This window comes from Cricetulus griseus (genome assembly GCF_003668045.3).
Source record: "Cricetulus griseus strain 17A/GY chromosome 1 unlocalized genomic scaffold, alternate assembly CriGri-PICRH-1.0 chr1_1, whole genome shotgun sequence".
NCBI lineage: Eukaryota > Metazoa > Chordata > Mammalia > Rodentia > Cricetidae > Cricetulus > Cricetulus griseus.
In genome coordinates, this window is record NW_023276807.1 from 114,304,835 (window position 1) to 114,322,801 (window position 17,967).

The window sequence follows — 17,967 nt, forward strand, 5'->3', positions numbered from 1 at the left end:
GAACACAATGAGAAGGAAACTTATATTATCTCAATAAATAAAACTATTTAAAATTAAATTCCATAAAAATGTTAAAAGTTTATCACTAGTAATGAAACTGTCACAATCACCACTTGACACAAAGTGATGTCAATATCCTTAAAAATGCCTTAGGGTCTTCTCATCTTACCTCTCTGGCCATTCTTTAACTATCTATTCAAATAGGACCCTTCCTCCCTTGTTCACCCAATGTATTGTTTAGTTAAGTCTTTGGCTCTGTAGTTTTTCTTACTATACTCCTAGGGGAAGTCTTATGGTTTCAGCTGTTAACTCTGGGTATTTAACTGATACCCAGAAAATATTTGTAGTTTCATTAAAATCAAAGATATGGAAAGCTACAATTCTTTTCTATGATAGAAAGTATGCAAAAGCACCTTGGCTGGGTTTGACCGAATGATCAAGGGCCTTGGAAAAAGCATGACAGGAAAACTGGTGTGAAAGACATTTGAGAAAGAACATGGATAGACCTCTTTAAATGGACAAAGGACATGAGGTTATTTCTATCCCATACAAATGCTTACCAAAAGGTTACTTTAGCAGGGGAATTCAATAATCAAGTAGACAGCATTACCCATTCTGTGCAGTTAGCCTTTCTCTGGTCATCTCTGCTTATTACTGCACAATGGGCTCATGGACAAAATGGCTATGCTGGAGAGAGGGAGGTTACAGTCTCAACAACATGGCCTTCCACTCAACAAGGTTAGTCCAACTACAGCTATTGCTGAATGCCAAATCCTCAAGACAGAGACCATCACTAAGCCCACAAATGGTTCCATTCCTTGGTGACTTGGTGGTAGGTTATCTACATCAGACCACTTCCTTCATGGAGAGGGCAATGCTTTGTCTTTACAGTATTAGATATTTATTCCAACTATGGATTTTCCTTTTCTTCATATATGCTTATGTTCAAACAACCATCCATTCACATAGTATTCCACATGGCATCACTTTTGACAAAGGAAGTCATTTCATAGCCAGAAAAAAAATGTGACAGTATACCCATCATCATGAACTCCACTGGTCATACCATGTTGCCCATAATCTTGAAGTAGTTAGCTTGACAGAATGGTGAAATAGCCATTTAAACAGTTACAACACTAAATAGGTGGCAATTGCCTGGAGTGCTAAGGAATGTTATCTAGATTGCAGTGTATGCTTTGAATCAGTATCCAATATATGGTATTGTTCCTCCTATACCTAGGATTAATGGGTTAGAGTTAGGGTGGAGGAAATACAGAATGGGTAGTAGAGGATAGTAGATGAGGCCACACAACCCAATACAGAAACAGTTCACTTGATTATTTCTGTCTTACTTCATTAAGAACATGTTTGTAGACAAATACACATATTAAACCAGTATTTGTTTTCTTTCCTCTAATTATCATAGAATGTAACACTGCAGTTGTATATCATTATATTTAAGTTATGAGTCTAAAAGACTAAGCATTCTTCAAGGTACATTGCCACCTACTCTAAAATATATAATGCATTTTTGGTTGTGCATGGGATAATTGTATCATATTAGACAGAATTATGTCCTGGTTGGTGTCTGTGTTTGGAAACTAAGCACAACATGAGATGTGACTCAGTGCCAAGATGAAAATGGTGGACATGTGGCAGTGAATCTTGGTTGTTAACTTGATACAAACTAGTGTTACCTCAGAAAGAGGAGACCTCAACTGAGGAATTGCCTCCATCAGATTGGTCTATGGGAATGTCTATGAGGGAATTTACTGATTAATGTGGGAAGGCTCAGGCTAGTATGGGCAGTACCACCCTTGGGTAGGTGGTCCTGAGTTGTTTAAGAAGCAAACAGCATGACCTGGAAAACAAGCAACCATGGTTGCTTGCTTCTGCAACTGCTTGACTTCCTGTCCTGTTTCCCTCAATGATCAGGATGTCCAAGTCAAATATCCCCTTTCTACCTCAAGCTGCCTTTGGTTATGATGTTTATCATAGCAACAGAAAGCAACTACGACAGTGCTATACTGAGAGTGGGATTTAACACATTGAAGTTCGAACAACAGCATGGCTTTATTAATGCTAATTTTCTAATTACAGGACAAGATGATCAATGGCCTGCAAAAGTTATGAGTAGTGAAAACTGCATGCTCTAATTCAAGCAGTCATATTCTAGAAACTTCATTAGCCAAAATTCTATTCTGTATAGTGTTCTGACAAAAAATGTACTTTTCACACTTACCCCTTAACTTTTTTTTTTTTTTATGAATAGTATACAGTAGGGATTGTCTCTTTGATTGTGAGCCTAGCCTTTAATGGCTGAGCCATCTCTCCAGCCCAGAAGGAGGAGTGATAGCAAAGGGGTCAAGACCAGGCTGGAGAAATCCACAGAAACAGCTGACCTGAACAAGGAGGAGCTTATGGACCTCAGACTGACAGCTGGGAATCCAGCATGGGACTGACCCAGACCCCCCTGAATGTGGGTGTCAGTAAGGAGACCTGAGCAGTGGACAGGGCGTGGCCTCTGGTAGTGGATCAGTATTTATCCCTAAACACGAATGGACTTTGGGTGCCCTCTCCACATAAAGGCATACTCTCTCAGCCTAGACACACAGGGGAGGGCCTAGCCCTGCTCCAAATGATATGACAAACTTTGAAGATCTCCCATGGAAGGCCTCACCCTCCATGGGGAGCAGAAAGGGGATGGGATAGGGAGTCAGTGTGGGGGGAGAAAATGGGAGGGAGAGGGAACTGGGACTGATATGTAAAACAAATAAAAAGAGGAGGAAAAAAAGATGGTAAACCTCCTTCCACATGTGTAACCTGTTGCCTTGGAACATTTACAGAAGAGGATATCTTCCCCAGGGATTTATACTAACATCTGTATTTTACTAAGATTTCAATAATTCCAGGGAAAGTTTTGAGCTTTTACTGATACATATTCTGACCAAAAGGACCCAGTTTTAATTACTGCACTATAAATCCTTCATGGGTCTTAAAGTAAGCTTATCATTACCTTGGTTTTGTTATTCTTTTTTTTTTTTTTCTTTTCTTTCAAGGAAGGGTTTCTCTATGTACCCTTGGCTGTTCTGGAACTCACTCTGTAGACCAGGCTGATTTAGCACTCAGAGATCCACCTGCCCTGTCTCCAAGTGCTGGGATTAAAGGTGTGTGCCATCACCAAGCAGCAATTTTGTTATTCTTGGCTCTTTAAAATTTTCTTGTCAATTTTAAGATCAGGAAGTCATTTCACTTTAGTAAGGTCATTTTACTTTAATAAAATCAACAAACTAGTAAAATTGTAATGAGGTATTAAATCTGCAAAAGCATTCCTAATTAATTGAAATATAAGCACTTGCTTTGGAAATCTTATTTTATGACCTTCAAAAAGTTATATGATGTTCTCTGCAAGGTCTTACATAGTTTATCAGTTTCACTGTTCAGTGTTTCTTTATTATGATTTTAGTTTTTTTCTCCTTTCAAACAGGTCTCATGTAGTCCAGGCTGGCCCTGAACTTTTGATTTTCCTGCCTCTACGTTCTAAGTGCAGAGATTATGGACGTGTACAATATTTCAGGGTATTCGATTTGATGAAACTTATTTAGGATTTTGAACTTATGTTTGTTAAGTTTCAATTTTCCTTTCTTTTGCTATCCTTTCCTATTTGCAACCATAAGTCTTTTACACACCAAGGCTCATGTTCTAACTTGCAGAATGCTAAGCTGCTTCTGTAAAAGGAGAGGAGATATAAAATATAGACAGCAAATAAAAATTTAAAAACCTGTGCTTTATAGTCCAAAGCCAAACTATAGATACATATTTTTCTTAAGCCTTATACTGCAGCTGTATTTTACCTTTCTTATAGACTAATAACTTAATATTTCTTATAAACATAACTAACAGTCTAAAATTAGGGATCAAATAAGGGGGATTACTTTCATGTTTCAACATTGGTAGGTCTCACACACTATAGATACTGTCTCATGTAAACACTGACCCATGATGTGCTCATTCCTTAGAGTCCTAATGCCAATATATTCTAGTATCATTTCAAAGATAACTTCCCCGCTCCAACCATAGGAAGTAACATGATCACTAAACCACGTTGATAAAAGCTATTTGTTCTCTCATCTCCAGATAAGCCATTTATTTGGTATCCTTCCCACATTCTTAAAAGGCTCTTTTAGTTTTTCTTCTGTGAAGTCATAGATATAAACAAGCTCTACATATATTCAACATGGTATAAATACCTTCTGAAAAAAATGTATCTCTATGTTTAATTAGAGGAGTGTAGTGTATTTATCACAGGTCCAACTTTCCCCTTTCTCAGTTACATCATAAAAAACTGGATGGAGAGGGCACTGGAGAGATGGCCTAGCAGTTTAGAGCAATTGATGCTCTAAAGAGGATCTAAGTTTGAGTCTCAGTACCCACATGATGGCTCACAACCATTTGTAATTTCAGTTTCAGAGAGTCTAACACCCTCTTCTGACTTCTGAAGTCACAAGACATGCATGTGGTACACTGAAATACATGTAGGAAAAATTTACTTACACATAAAATAAAGCAAATAAATCTAAAAAAAAAAAAAAACAAGATCAACAACAAAAACCCACTGGATGGTAAACCTTCTACTTATTTCTCAGTGCAGAAACTAAAGAGCAAATACCAAAGTGATGTTTTTGGCTGTCTACTAGAAAAACAATTATTTCTCATAGTATCTCTTTATACATGTTCTTTACTTCTAAGTTGTTCAACGAGATTCTTAACATTTTGAAAAAAAAACCAGGAAGACATCAATTTTTCTTTTATAAACTACTAAAAATGTAGTACAGGGGCCTGGAGAGATGGCTCAGTGTTTAAAAGCATGTACTGTTCTTCCAGATCACCTGGGTTTGCATCCCAGAATCTACATTAACAGGCTCTAACTGCCAACTTTAGATATTTGATTCCCTCTTCAAGCCTCCCTGGGCACCTGCACTCATGTGCACTAGCACCATACATACATAATTAAAAACTAAAGATAAATCTTTAAAAACTGCACCAGAGTTTTAAATTTTTATCTTTCTGGTCTATGCCATATAAATGAATCGAGGAAAGGAAGACAACTTCCCCTATAAACATAAAACATATCCATGTTTAAGTATTTAAAAACAAAACAAAGTATGTATCACATGTTAAACAAACAACTTACCTTGCTGAGCAGTTTGCTCTTGCGTTCGAGTCACAGTGAGGTCTAAGGGGCCTTCCTGCTCATCCTGAAGGCAGTTCTCTGCTTGGTTCATTTGGATACTTTTATATACGAGACTTGCTCCAATCGAACCATTTCTATTTTCTTGAATTTTACCACTTTTTGAAATGTACTCAATGGCAAACTGACGTATCATCTTTTTCATTAATTCCTGAGCAACTAAGGGAATGTTAGGATCACAGTTCTGAGGAAGATCTGGGAAAGAAATAAATGTAGTATCATTAGAAGACAAGTAAGAACAAGCAAGGAGTTTTACAAGGAAATGACATTAGCAGTATCTAGTGGCAGTCCACAGTGGCCAGTAGTCTCTGTGACTTAGAAATAGCAACTATGTAGATGCAGTTTTGTGTCTCTTCCAAAAGTGACTTTTAAAAAATTCATTTATTTCTATCCCAAACAAAAGTATAGATCAAAAAATTCGTCATGGGAGCAGGACTGTAATACCGCCATAATTAAATGTTCAAACATTCTATTAGGTATTAAACATATTTTATTATATATTAAGACTATGTAACATATTCGAATACAAACTTTCTATGTGAGCCCAAAGTAGGCAATATACAACATACATTAGTGACTAAGAAGACATCTGAACTGTTTGAACTCTCTACCAATGGATTTTTTTTAAACATGCTGTCAAATGTGTTTCATATACTACTCTCAATATTTATTTCCTTCTTAGAAAAATGATCACTATAAAAAACAATAAGCAAGTACAGTGACATAGACAGTATGAATCAAAATTCAAGATCTGCTAATATCCTGTCACAATTGCTTTCTTTTCACTTCTTAAATTTATAGAGCTACTGAAAACATGGTGTCTAGAATTAGGGTATTTCACTTATTAAAAAAAAAAAATTGCAGCAAGCTTCTCCCAAGAGTCTCCTACAAAAGGGTGGCATTAATTATTACTGAAGACCTTGATCCTACGAAGCATATTGATCAGCTACAATCTTAGTAAAGTTTCACACAGATACAGGCACAGGCACAGGCACAACAGGCACACGCAGACCACAAACAAATACACATCTTCTTCTGTCAGAAACCTGTGAAATGGAAAAAATCAATCAAATGACTTTACTGTATCAAATATAGGATAACGACAGGTCACCTATAAATACTGAATAACAGCAAGATACTTTATTTGGCCCAGTGTTAACCTTTTTTACATACAGATCTGGCCTAATTTGAATCCCCCTTTTTTATCCAACCCTTCAGAGGTAGAAAAAATGAAAAGCTGTGAAGGATAATTGAGCACACTTGCTTCTTCAAAACAGATGTGCTTCCAGAGACACTTACTTACACAGACCATGACTCTACAATACAAGAGGATTTGAAAATATAAAATTCACAGGTAGGAAGGGAGGAAAACTATTCCTACCATACCTAATACCACTTTTCATAACAACATTCAACTTAAGCCAATATAAATCCAATTATGGACCAGTAGAGCACTAACAAATCATGAATCATTCTCTCAGATGTGGTGCAGATACTTCATAACTTACTATTTATTTCAAAGCATATTATAAAAAAATCTGAGAAGGCACCATGGGATATAAGAACAGCATTTTGGTCTTCACTTTCACTTTCTGTTTAGAATATGGTAACGGACAAGATTCAGTTATAGGTGGGAATCCTAGCAACCTTTGTGAACTGAGGCTAGCCACATACTGTCTCCATGTTTTCTGTCTCACATGTATTAAAATATCAATAAGAGAATGTGGGGGTCATAATAGGGCTTTACCATAAAATGCTATAGAAATTATGAGACTGTAGCTAAAATATGAAACTGTATCAGGCATATAAGCAGCTCAGTAAATGGGACCTGTTATCAGAGGTGTAGTTTGTAAGAATAAAAGAAGCAAACAGACATAGACTGAATGGTCATTTTATATATCAGAGTCAAAATGGAAAGTAAGTTTTCTTTTTCTTTTTTTTGCAAGGAAGTTTTCATATTTGAGATAATAATATATAAGCACCAGTGTGCATATATGCAGGCTTCATAATTAAAGCAAAAAAATAGTTTCTTCATTGGACACAGAAATTACAAACACAATTAATTATTGCCTTCACGAACACTGCAAGGCTTCTATTAAAAATTCTTCACTTTTAAACACTGAATTTTGCTTTACCTTATCTGTTTATCTGTGTAAAATCCCTGCAGTTTATTGATTAGTGTCATTCACTAATTCACAATGACTAAATTTACCACAGAAGGATCAAAAACAATTCACTGAATATCTAGAATTACATCTGAGTTTTAAGCTAAGTTTAAATTTGGCCACATTTTGTCCCCTTTATGGTATATTAAGTAACATGTAAATGTGAGAGGATAAGAGACATTCCTCAGCTGTTGAAATAATTAATAATGACTCTGAAGTTGCTTATGCAAACTGTCATAACTCCAAAAAAAAAAAAAAAGGGAGAACAACTTAAGATCTACGTGAGCAACTTTAAGCTCAAGTTTATGGGCAGGGAGCATCTGAAAGGATATGTACATGTTATATTGTTAATCCCAAAGACAGGAGGAGAATGACCACTGAGCCTAACCACCATGGCCAAATTAATTAAAGCAGGTAATTAAAGCAAACATTGTCATTTGTCTACACTGGCTGACTCCCCCTAACATGTGGTTTGAGAGGTCAGCATTGGATCTGAAGAAGACAATGCTTTTATAGCTCAGGGATGGGAGTTTCCAAATGGATTTGGTGGGCAAGACAGGCTGGGTTACAGAAGCAGAATATAAATACAAGTTAGTAGTAATGACCTTCTGAAACAAAGACAAGGTTGCAAGGTGGGCATAACAAGGTAGTCATAAAAACAGGCAGTCATACAAAGTAGTCATAGGTGGTTATATAACCTTTGAAACGAAGATATTATTGCCATTCCAGGAACAGTTATTACAGAATCATTTGTAGTTAAGGTTACAGGTGGGGAATAGCCCAATCCTTGAGAAACAGGTTTAGTTGTAAAAGGAATTAACTTAGTTTGTCTTTACTATAAGATGGTTTTTAAGATTACAATGGAAGCATGCTGGCTTTTCAATATGTAAACACCATGCTGTTTTATGTAAGACTTAAGCAACTATGGATTTTAGCTTTAAGATATTGTAGCAGTGGTAGTCTAGAAAGCAGTCTTCCATATGTACTGAGGAAAAAATACCATTTGGCTAAAAAAGAAAGTAAGTTGCGACATAGAAAAGTGTTACTGCCAAGATGGACTTACTAATTTTTTTTTGCCTTATCTCTTCATATATATATATATATATATATATATATATATATATATATATATATATGAGAGAGGGAGGGATAGAGAATGGTCAAATTAAGGAGTGGTTATCCAGAAAGACCAAATGAGAGAAACTGCTAGAAACCTTGGGAAGCTAGTTTAATACTGCTAAATGTTGTGGACTTCCTATGGGCTGTTTGCTTTTATTTGCTGTCCCAAGCTTTTCTTTGTTTTATTTTAAAGATAGGGTCTTATTATGCAGTCTTGGCTGGCCTGGAGATTGCTATATAGACCAGGCTAGCCTCAAAATCAAAAAGCATCCCCTGCCTTTACATCTCAGTAGTAGGATGTGGTGGCATGTGCCACCACACCCAGCCTGAAATTTTATTTTTGAGAGAGAAATGGTGTTACAGTATCTATCAAACAAACAAACAAACAAACAAACAAAGAAACAAACCAAACCTCTGAGAATTAGCCAGAAACTCATAGCTATAGAGTATCAATTCACCTTTTGGCTCCACAGCATTTCAGCACCCCAAGCTGTAGGTTATGAACCTTTAAATTCATTTATCCTTATACCCTCTAATCCAACACTGGAAAAGAATGAGTTTTATGGTTCTAGAAATTTAAGAAAACCTCTATAATTAATTGGTATTGAAGCAGAAATATTAGTGGGTAAGCAAAGCAAAGAGCATCAATTTAGTGGAATAGTGCAGAGGAGTTAACTAAACAAGTCTGACAATTGGGATCATCTGAGTCCCACACTGTCATACTGGAGGAGTGGATAAAGAGGAGGTTGGAGAGGATGGACTGGGGGGAGAGGAGGAAGAGGACCGGCAGTTGGGGTGTAAAAACAAATAAAAAACAACAAACAAACAAATAGGGAAAAAAGAAGATTGCAAGAGTCAGTGGATCTAGGGGTTTGTTGTGAGGCCATGTCTCTGAAGAATGAGATGCCCCCGCCTCATAAACTCTCACAAACATGACTACCTAAATATGAGCTGAACAAGGACAACAAGAGACATGTTAGAGCAGACAGGGGGAAAGATCATGAGGCCTCAACCCTACACAAAGAACTACAGGCAGCTAGGAATACTCAGAGTGGGAGAAACAGTCTTCACAGGGATAGAGCATACCAATTGGTTATGCTATACTAAATGGCCAGTTCTGAAAACATACATATAAGTAACATTGTAAAAAGCAGGCTGTGTTTATGTATTTAGGAATATATGTGTATTCGTAAATGTATGTGTATGTATGTATAACCTCATGTCCCACACTAGAGAAAATGAATTAAAAACTGACTCAAAGCAAGCAGAATGTAAATAAATGGCTAGAGGAGAAATTAATGAAATACAGAATGGAAAAATAGAGACTAAAAGTTCATTACTTACAAAATAAAAAATGTAGAACGTTAACTAGATAATGAAAACCTAGATAAGCTTAAAATTTCAAAAATTGAGGTGAAAAGTAACATCACTGACTTTAAGGAAAAAAACAGAAATATAAGGAAATACCATAAAAATGATACCTCCATAAATTAGAAGATCTAGGCAAAATAATCTAATTCCTAGAAGAACACAAGCTGGCCAACTGACTCAATAAATAACAGAAAGTCTGAGTAGATTTAAAGCAAGCAGAGATAAAAATCAATAAGCAAAAACACTCACCATGGCAGTGGGGGAGGGAGGGAGGGGGAATCCAGGAGCAGATGGTTTCAATGGCTATTTTGCCATCAGACATTTAAACAAGAACTAGTTCCAACTCTTCTAAAACTCTTTAAGTCAAAACCAGCTATACTTCTAACTCATTCTGTAAGGCTATTAACCTGATGTCAAGACAGGACAAAACAGGCATATTGAACACTATCAAAAAGAAAATTGGGCCGGGCGTTGGTGGCACACACCTTTAATCCCAGCATTCGGGAGGCAGAGGCAGGTGGATCTCTGTGAGTTCGAGGCCAATCTGGTCTCCAGAGCGAGTGCCAGGATAGGCTCCAAAGCTACACAGAGAAACCCTGTCTGGAAAAACCAATAAATAAATAAATAAATAAATAAATAAATAAATAAATAAATAAATAAATATTGGCCAGCCAGAGGCAGGTGGATCTCAGTTAATTTGAGGCCAGCCTGATCTACAAAGTGAGTTTCAGGACTGTTACACAGGGAAACCCTGTCTCAGAAAAAAAAAAAATCATTATTCATTACACACACACACACATCAAATATCAACAAAATGATAGCAAATAAGAGTCCAGCAATACATTAAAAGGACTGAGCAACAAAATAGAGGGGCTTATCTCATGAACTGTAGTTTGGGTCAACTAATGAGAATCACTTGTTAGTGTAAAAATATTTATTAATGCAATACTGCATAGAAAAGCACCATCTCCATAAACGCAGAAAATAGTACTTAACAAAATGTAGCAAGCCTTGGTAATAAAAACACCGACACACTAAAAATAAAAGATAACTATTTCAATCCATACGATATAAGCAATGATGACTACAAATATAGTTTGCTTTCTTTGTGAGACAGTGTCTCATTCTGTAGCTTGATTGGACATGAATTTGTAATCTTCCTGCAAATTTTCCATTTTTCTAGATTCCAGGGCCTAAAATTAAAAGAATGGGCCATAGGTCACAACTTCTTAATACTGAAATGTTTAAACTAACTAAAATATTAAAAATTCTTTATGATAACTGTATATTTTGCATTTTTTCTGGAGGCTAGTTTTAGACTATATTATATGGATTCACAGATTCAGAATAGTCATTTTTGTTAGAAATTCATTGTTTGGTGTTAACATGCTATTATATATGATCGGACTGTCTCTTAGTGCTTAGTTACATTTTAAAGATTTCTTTATCTATAATTGTATGTATGCATGCCTCTATCTCTGTGTGCAGGTTAGTGCATTAGAATGCAGGTGTCCATGGAAGCAAGAAGAGGAAGTCATATCCGCTGTAGCTGGAGTTACAGGTGGTTCTGAGCCATCTGTAAGAATGCTGGGAACCAAATTCAGATCCTCTTTGAGAGCAGCAAGCATGCCAATCACTGAACCTTCTCTCTAAGCCCCTAGCATTCTTTATTTTCATCTAGCTTTTTATCTGTTCCAAAATCTCTGTGAAGAACATTTAAGTAATGCATTTTATGATACTTGATAATCCATTAACAGATAATTGGTATTTTCATTTACATTTACTTCATTGTTAGTTTTTCTTCCAATATAGTTTCTCTTCTTACTATTTTCCTTATACTGGTTTAGAAATACCATCTTTTATTACTTACTGAATGATTTTAAAAGCTTATCTTTCTTATCAATGTCTACACAAAACCTGTTTGTCCTCATAAGTGTGATGAACAATTCTTTAATTCTAGACATAATACTCTGATTTACATATACTGTTTGGCATCAGTTGCTGCTCCCATTCCTTCCCACCTGACTATCATTAAATGCATAATAGCTATCTTTTTGTTTGTTAGCACTTTTAACATTTTAAATTCTTAGGTGAATTATTCATGGCTCCATCAGAATTCAGATTTTCAGTAACTCTTGCTATATGCAACATACTGTTTTAAAGTTTAAGTTTAAATTTCCACTGTAGTGATTTGTATTTTTAGATACTCTGCTTGTTTACTTTATATATGCTGCATTGTTAGAAAAAAACCTTTAAAACATTTTTAAAGATTTATTTGTATTTTTGAGATAGGGTCATTTTTATCTCTGGCTGCTCTGAACTTCACTGTGTGCCACCATGCCTAGCTAAATTTACTTCATGTGTATGAGTGTTTGGCCTTGCATGAATATATGTACACCACATGCATGCCTGGTACCAGAGAGGTCAGAGGAGGGCATCAGATCCCCTGAACTGGAGTTATGGATGCCTGTGAACCGCCACGTTATTGCTGGGAAGTGAATCCAGGTTCTCTGAAAGAGCTCTTAACTGCAGTGCCATCTCTACAGTCCCATGTTGTACAAGCTGCTAACCCATATTTTTCATTCGTTATTGTTTTAAAGACAACCTTATTTTCTTATTGATTATTTTATAAACTCAAGTGTTTTGCCCATGTGAATATGTGTGTACCATCTGCATGCTTGGTGCTCATGGATGCCAAGAGGATATCACACATCCCAGAACTGGAATTAAGATGATTTTGAGTCATTTCTCCAGCTTCAAACCTTCTCTTCTTTAATGATCTAGTCTTGCTTTTCACTATTTTCTTCCAATATTTTTGTAAAGAATCTTACTTTCTTTATATGTTATGATCTACCTATTTAAGGGAAAGTAAATGTTCTGAGAACTTTGTATCTGGGAACGTTCTAAGATTAATTTTGGATGTGTTCTTTGTTTGTTTCAGCAGGTTCCTGGAGAGATTGACCCAGAATTTAAAAATAAATTTCAGATTTCTGAATCAGTGTGAATTTGGAATCTTAACTGTTACCACACCTTCTTGAACAAATCTAATGACCTGAATTTATATGCTCAGAACGCACATAAACACAGTGTGTCCCTGTGGGGAGATGGGACAGAGACAGGAGAATCCCCAGAAACTTGTAGGCAAGTTAGCCTGGTTCTGCAGTAGCAAGAAAACCTGCCTCAAACAAGGTGAGAAGATGAGGACACTCAGAGGTCTGCCTAACCTCCACATGGCATGCGCCTACCTGTGCCCTCTCTGATAAGTTACCAGGAAAGATTTCCCCCTCTGGATACAGAGTTCTTTCTTGTCTATCTTACTGTTTTATTCTGCTTTTGTCCCAACATTTTGTTTTAGTGAGACTCATAGTTCTTATATTATTTCTAGAAGCAAAAGGCTTCCTTGATTAAAAATTCCCCTGTTAAAGGACAATTTAAATTAATCATTCAAATTTCCAAAGTATTTCTTATAACTGATGATTGATTTAAAACCAAATTATCCATATTCATTATTCATTCAGATGTGATAAACCTCCAGAGTAAAACCCTTTCTGGCTAGTCATTTGCCCTGAAAGAAGCATCTCTTCATTCCCTTTCCTGATGCCTCTATGCTCTAGTGTCAGATAAATTCTAGAAAACCTATGCAAACAATGAAAGCAAAAACTTGATTAAAGGAAAAACCTTCTCTGACTTTCAAAAATATCAAGAAATTGCATTGCTTAACACTGGAATAAAGAATACAGTTTGTATTTTACACTGTAAAAAACCAAAGTTCATCTGTTTCTTTGAAAAAGATAATCAGATTGATAGCCCCTAATTAAGAAAAAATACACTACTTAATTTACTAGAATCAGAAATAAAAGGAATCATTACTGTAGATGGCAAATGGATTAAACAGAAAGATATGAATAAATTCATGCTTAAAGATTTACTAATAGTTTCAAATGAACTGATTTCTTGGAAAGCAATCTGCCAAAATTTACAAAAAGAAAAACAGGTCAGGCAGTGGTGGTGGTGGTGGCACATGTCTTTAATCCCAGCACTTGGGCAGCAGAGACAGGTGTATTTCTATGATTTAGAGGTCAGCCTGGTCTACAGAGTTAGTTCATGACAGTCAGGGCTACACAGAGAAACCCTGTCTCGAAAAAAACAAATAATCAGAATGGCTTGTAGTTTTTGTTTAAAGAAATTTCATTAATAAACAAATCAAACACCAACTCAGGCAATTTCACTGGTGAATTTTACCAACATTTAAGGAAGAAATTTACTAACTGCCTAAAATGTCTTCTAAAAAGTAGAAGCAGATCTTAATACCAAAGATTCTCTCGACTCCCCGTCTCTGGCTCCCTGCCCCCCAACCCCCCCAGACAGGGTTTCTCTTGTTTTGCTTTGGAGGCTGTCCTGGAACTCACTTTGTAGACCAGGCTGGCCTGGAACTCACAGAGATCCTCCTGCCTCTACTCCTACTCCCAAGTGCTAGGATTAAAGGTATGTACCACACCACTCAGCAAAATAATTTTTTTTTTTTCATTCTGAGTGTTTTGTTTTGTTTTTTGAGATAGGTTTTCTATGTAAAGTCTTTTCAACACACAGCACAGGAGCAACCTGATATCCATCTACAAAGAAAGGAACTAAATATACACCTTTCATAAAACATTAAGTCAAAGTGCAGATATGCCTAAATGCAAAATGCAAACCCATTATAGCTCTAGACTATAAATTAGGAGAAAATGAATGTAGTGAACTTCACTTATTTCTGATGGCAAAGTAAAATGGTAGTTATTTAGTATTGGATCATGGATAAGTTTGTTACTTTTTACACAAAAATTTTCTTATGAAATCTTAAAAGAGACTGATCATACATACAATCTAGTCACTTTACTCTGAGATAGATACATAAATGGTGATATAAAAACTTATGTTCGAACACACAAACTTATCTATATTTATAGCAGCTTTATATATAACTACTAGAAACTGGAAGCAACCAAGATGTTCTTCTGCAGGTAAATGAATTAACAAAGTTAATTACCATGGAATTAACCATGGTATCTTACCATGGAATCTTTACTCATCTAACAAGCAATAAAAAAACAAACAGAGGAACTGTAAATGTGTATTACTACATGAAAAAATGTATCCAAGGAAGCTATATACTGAACAGTACCAATTAAATGATATTATGGAGGAAATAAACTAATCCTGACAGTGAAAATCACCACCATTTGGAGATGTTATGAGACGGGGTATAAGTAGACGGGAGTACAGAAGATCCTCTGGGTATGAACACTACTGTTGTCTGATACTTCAAACGAGCAGACAAGTCAGCATGTCTTGGGAAAACCTGAAAAATATGTTTAACATGTCTGCATAACACATGTAAAATGATCCTATTGTAAATTATGGACTTTAGATATGTGCTGTTTAGTTTTATTTTAATTTGACCCAAGCTAGACTCATTTGGGAAGAGGGAACCTCAAATGAGAAAATGCATCCTCCAGACTGGCCAGTGGGCAAGCCTGGAGGACAGTGGCACCCCTAAGAAAGCAAGATGAACAAGCAATTAGGAGCAAGCCAGGAAGCAGCATTCCTCTATGGGGTCTACTTCAGTTTTTGCCTTTAGGTTTCTGGCCTGCTTGAGTTCCTGCCTTGATTTTTCTCAGTGATGGACTGCTCCTTGATGAAAGTCCAAGATGACACAAACTCTTTTATCCCCGTGCTTTTGGTGATGGTATTCATCAATATTTGTTTATCAACTGTATCAAATTCAATTATGAATGAAAGATGTTTACAATGGAAATTAAAGGAAAGTGGAGAAAATATAGGAGAACACTGAACTTTCTGCTTCATTTATAAACTTAAATTCATTCTTTTAAAACAAGATTAAAATAGGTGGGGTAGTATATGCCTGTAATCCTAATGCTCAGGAGGTTGAGACAAAAGAATTTAAAGTTCATGGCCAGCATGGATAAATAGTCAGACCCCATCTGAAAAAAATAAAAAGTTCTATTAATGAAAAAATAAGTTAAAAAGATTAAACTTGTTTATCTATATTGTTTTCATATTCTTCCTTAAAAAAATCATTCAGCAGATGGCACCAGAGATCCTTTAGAACAGTTCTCAACCTTCCTAATGTTGCAACCCTTTAATACAGTTCCTCATGTTATGGTGAACCCCAGCCATACAATTATTTTTGTTGCACTTCATAACTGTAATTTTGCTACTGTTATGAATTGTAATATAAATATTTGATATACAGGATATATTTTCATTGATACAAATTGAACATAAATGATTAATCACAAAACAATATATAATTATATATTGTGAAATATTTATTTCTAATTACAAATAAATAAAATTTTGTCTTGAAGCATGGTGTAGCATGGGTAACAATATTACAACAGTAAACTACATTGCTATGTTTTATGACAGAATGTATAAAAAGCCAACTTCAGTGCAAAGTTGAGATTGCTTCTTTCTTACCAGATCAGAAATTCTTGGGGCAGTCTTTGCAAGAGTACAACGAAGATTATCTTCTACAGCAAGTCTACTTCCGTATTTAGACTTGATAATTAAACATGCTAGAAAACCCTGTTTCACAAAGATATGTTGTTGGAAATAAAAGAAGGCACAATACAGTCTCAGACAGAACAGGATATGACTGTAAACACTTGATCCAGAATTTTGTAACTGACATTGTAGCAAAATCAGTTCTTGCTGCATCACTGTTAGTAGGTGCAGTGAATTCCTCTTGTGTCATCTCAGGAACATCTTCAACTCTGACTGTGAATGGGCTTCTGGCAAGTGCAAATGGGGTGTCAGGTAAAGTTGGAAAATATGAAGAAATTTCATCTGCAAGCATATGCAAGTGTTTTTCACAGAAATTATCATCATAATCATTTTGTCTGGTTCAATGTTATGTCTCTCAAAGAATGCAGATAAAGTAGGCAACATGTAAATTTTATTTTCACCTAACTTTTTTTTTTTTTCCAAAGCTGAACTTTCATTTGGAATGATTGGATCTTTTCAGACAAATTGAGGCGTGTTGCATTTGGTCCTCACAATGATAAATTTAACTCATTCAAGATGACAAAGATGTCCACCAAGTAAACTACTTTCTCCAATTCACTTTTACCACTGAAAAGTGATTCAAACTACAGTCTTGTTTTCTGATTAAAAAATGTTTTGAATTCATCAGGAAGCTTAAAAACATGCCTTAAAACTTTTCCTTTGGACAATCATCTCACTTCAGCCTGAAATATCTGTGTTTTGTTTGGCGCATCTAACTTACTGCACACTTGCAAAAACAATCGACTGTTTAAAACGCTTTGACAAAATTGACAGAACTTCTGATTCTTTTCATTACTTCTTGTAACTCTTGTGGTATTGTCTTCATTGCTAATATTTGCCAATGAATCACACAGTGACTTCTGATGACTTTTAGTGACTCATTCAATACCAAACGCTGAAATCCAGATTAAACATCCTAGCATAGCTGGAGGACCATCTGTGCAAATACCACAAACCTTTTCCCAGGGGATAGTGTGCTCTTTCAGAAATGAACCATGTCAAATACATCACGTGCAGTAGTTATTGCGTCAAGAGGTTTGCAAAAAAACAAAAAAACTCATTTTTAAAGTTGCCATCATTAATATACCTCACATAAACAAGTAATGGTGAACAGTTTGCAACATCTGTAGATTCATCAAGCCGGAGACTAAATATTGGAAGTAGAACAGATTTAATTTCCTGTATTACTTGATCATACATATAATCTATTCTTCTGTGGACAGTGTCATTAGATAGGGAAATTTCACTCAATTGCATAACAAATTAATCTCCAATCATAACTTGAACAATGCCTTTGGCTGCTGGCAACAGTAAATCCTCAGCAATGGTGTGAGGTTTCATGGCTCTAGCGATTTTGAGGAGCCATCAAAAATGAAGCTTCAATGACTGTTATGTTCTGCTTGTAGTACTTGCCTCCAGTGTCAAGTCTGGCTTTCTTGAGTCCATCAGCTTTGCTTCTAAAATAGTTGGTATGCTTGCTATCAAAATGGC

General features: G+C 35.8%; 1 protein-coding gene across 1 annotated transcript in view; it reads right to left on the reverse strand.

Moving 5' to 3' along the window:
- Lcorl (ligand dependent nuclear receptor corepressor like) overlaps positions 1 to 17,967 on the reverse strand; it is a 134,377-nt gene that overhangs the window by 18,382 nt on the left and 98,028 nt on the right. The window contains 1 exon segment of the mRNA XM_027386978.2: positions 5,195 to 5,446. Coding sequence (XP_027242779.1) covers positions 5,195 to 5,446 — 252 coding nt within the window.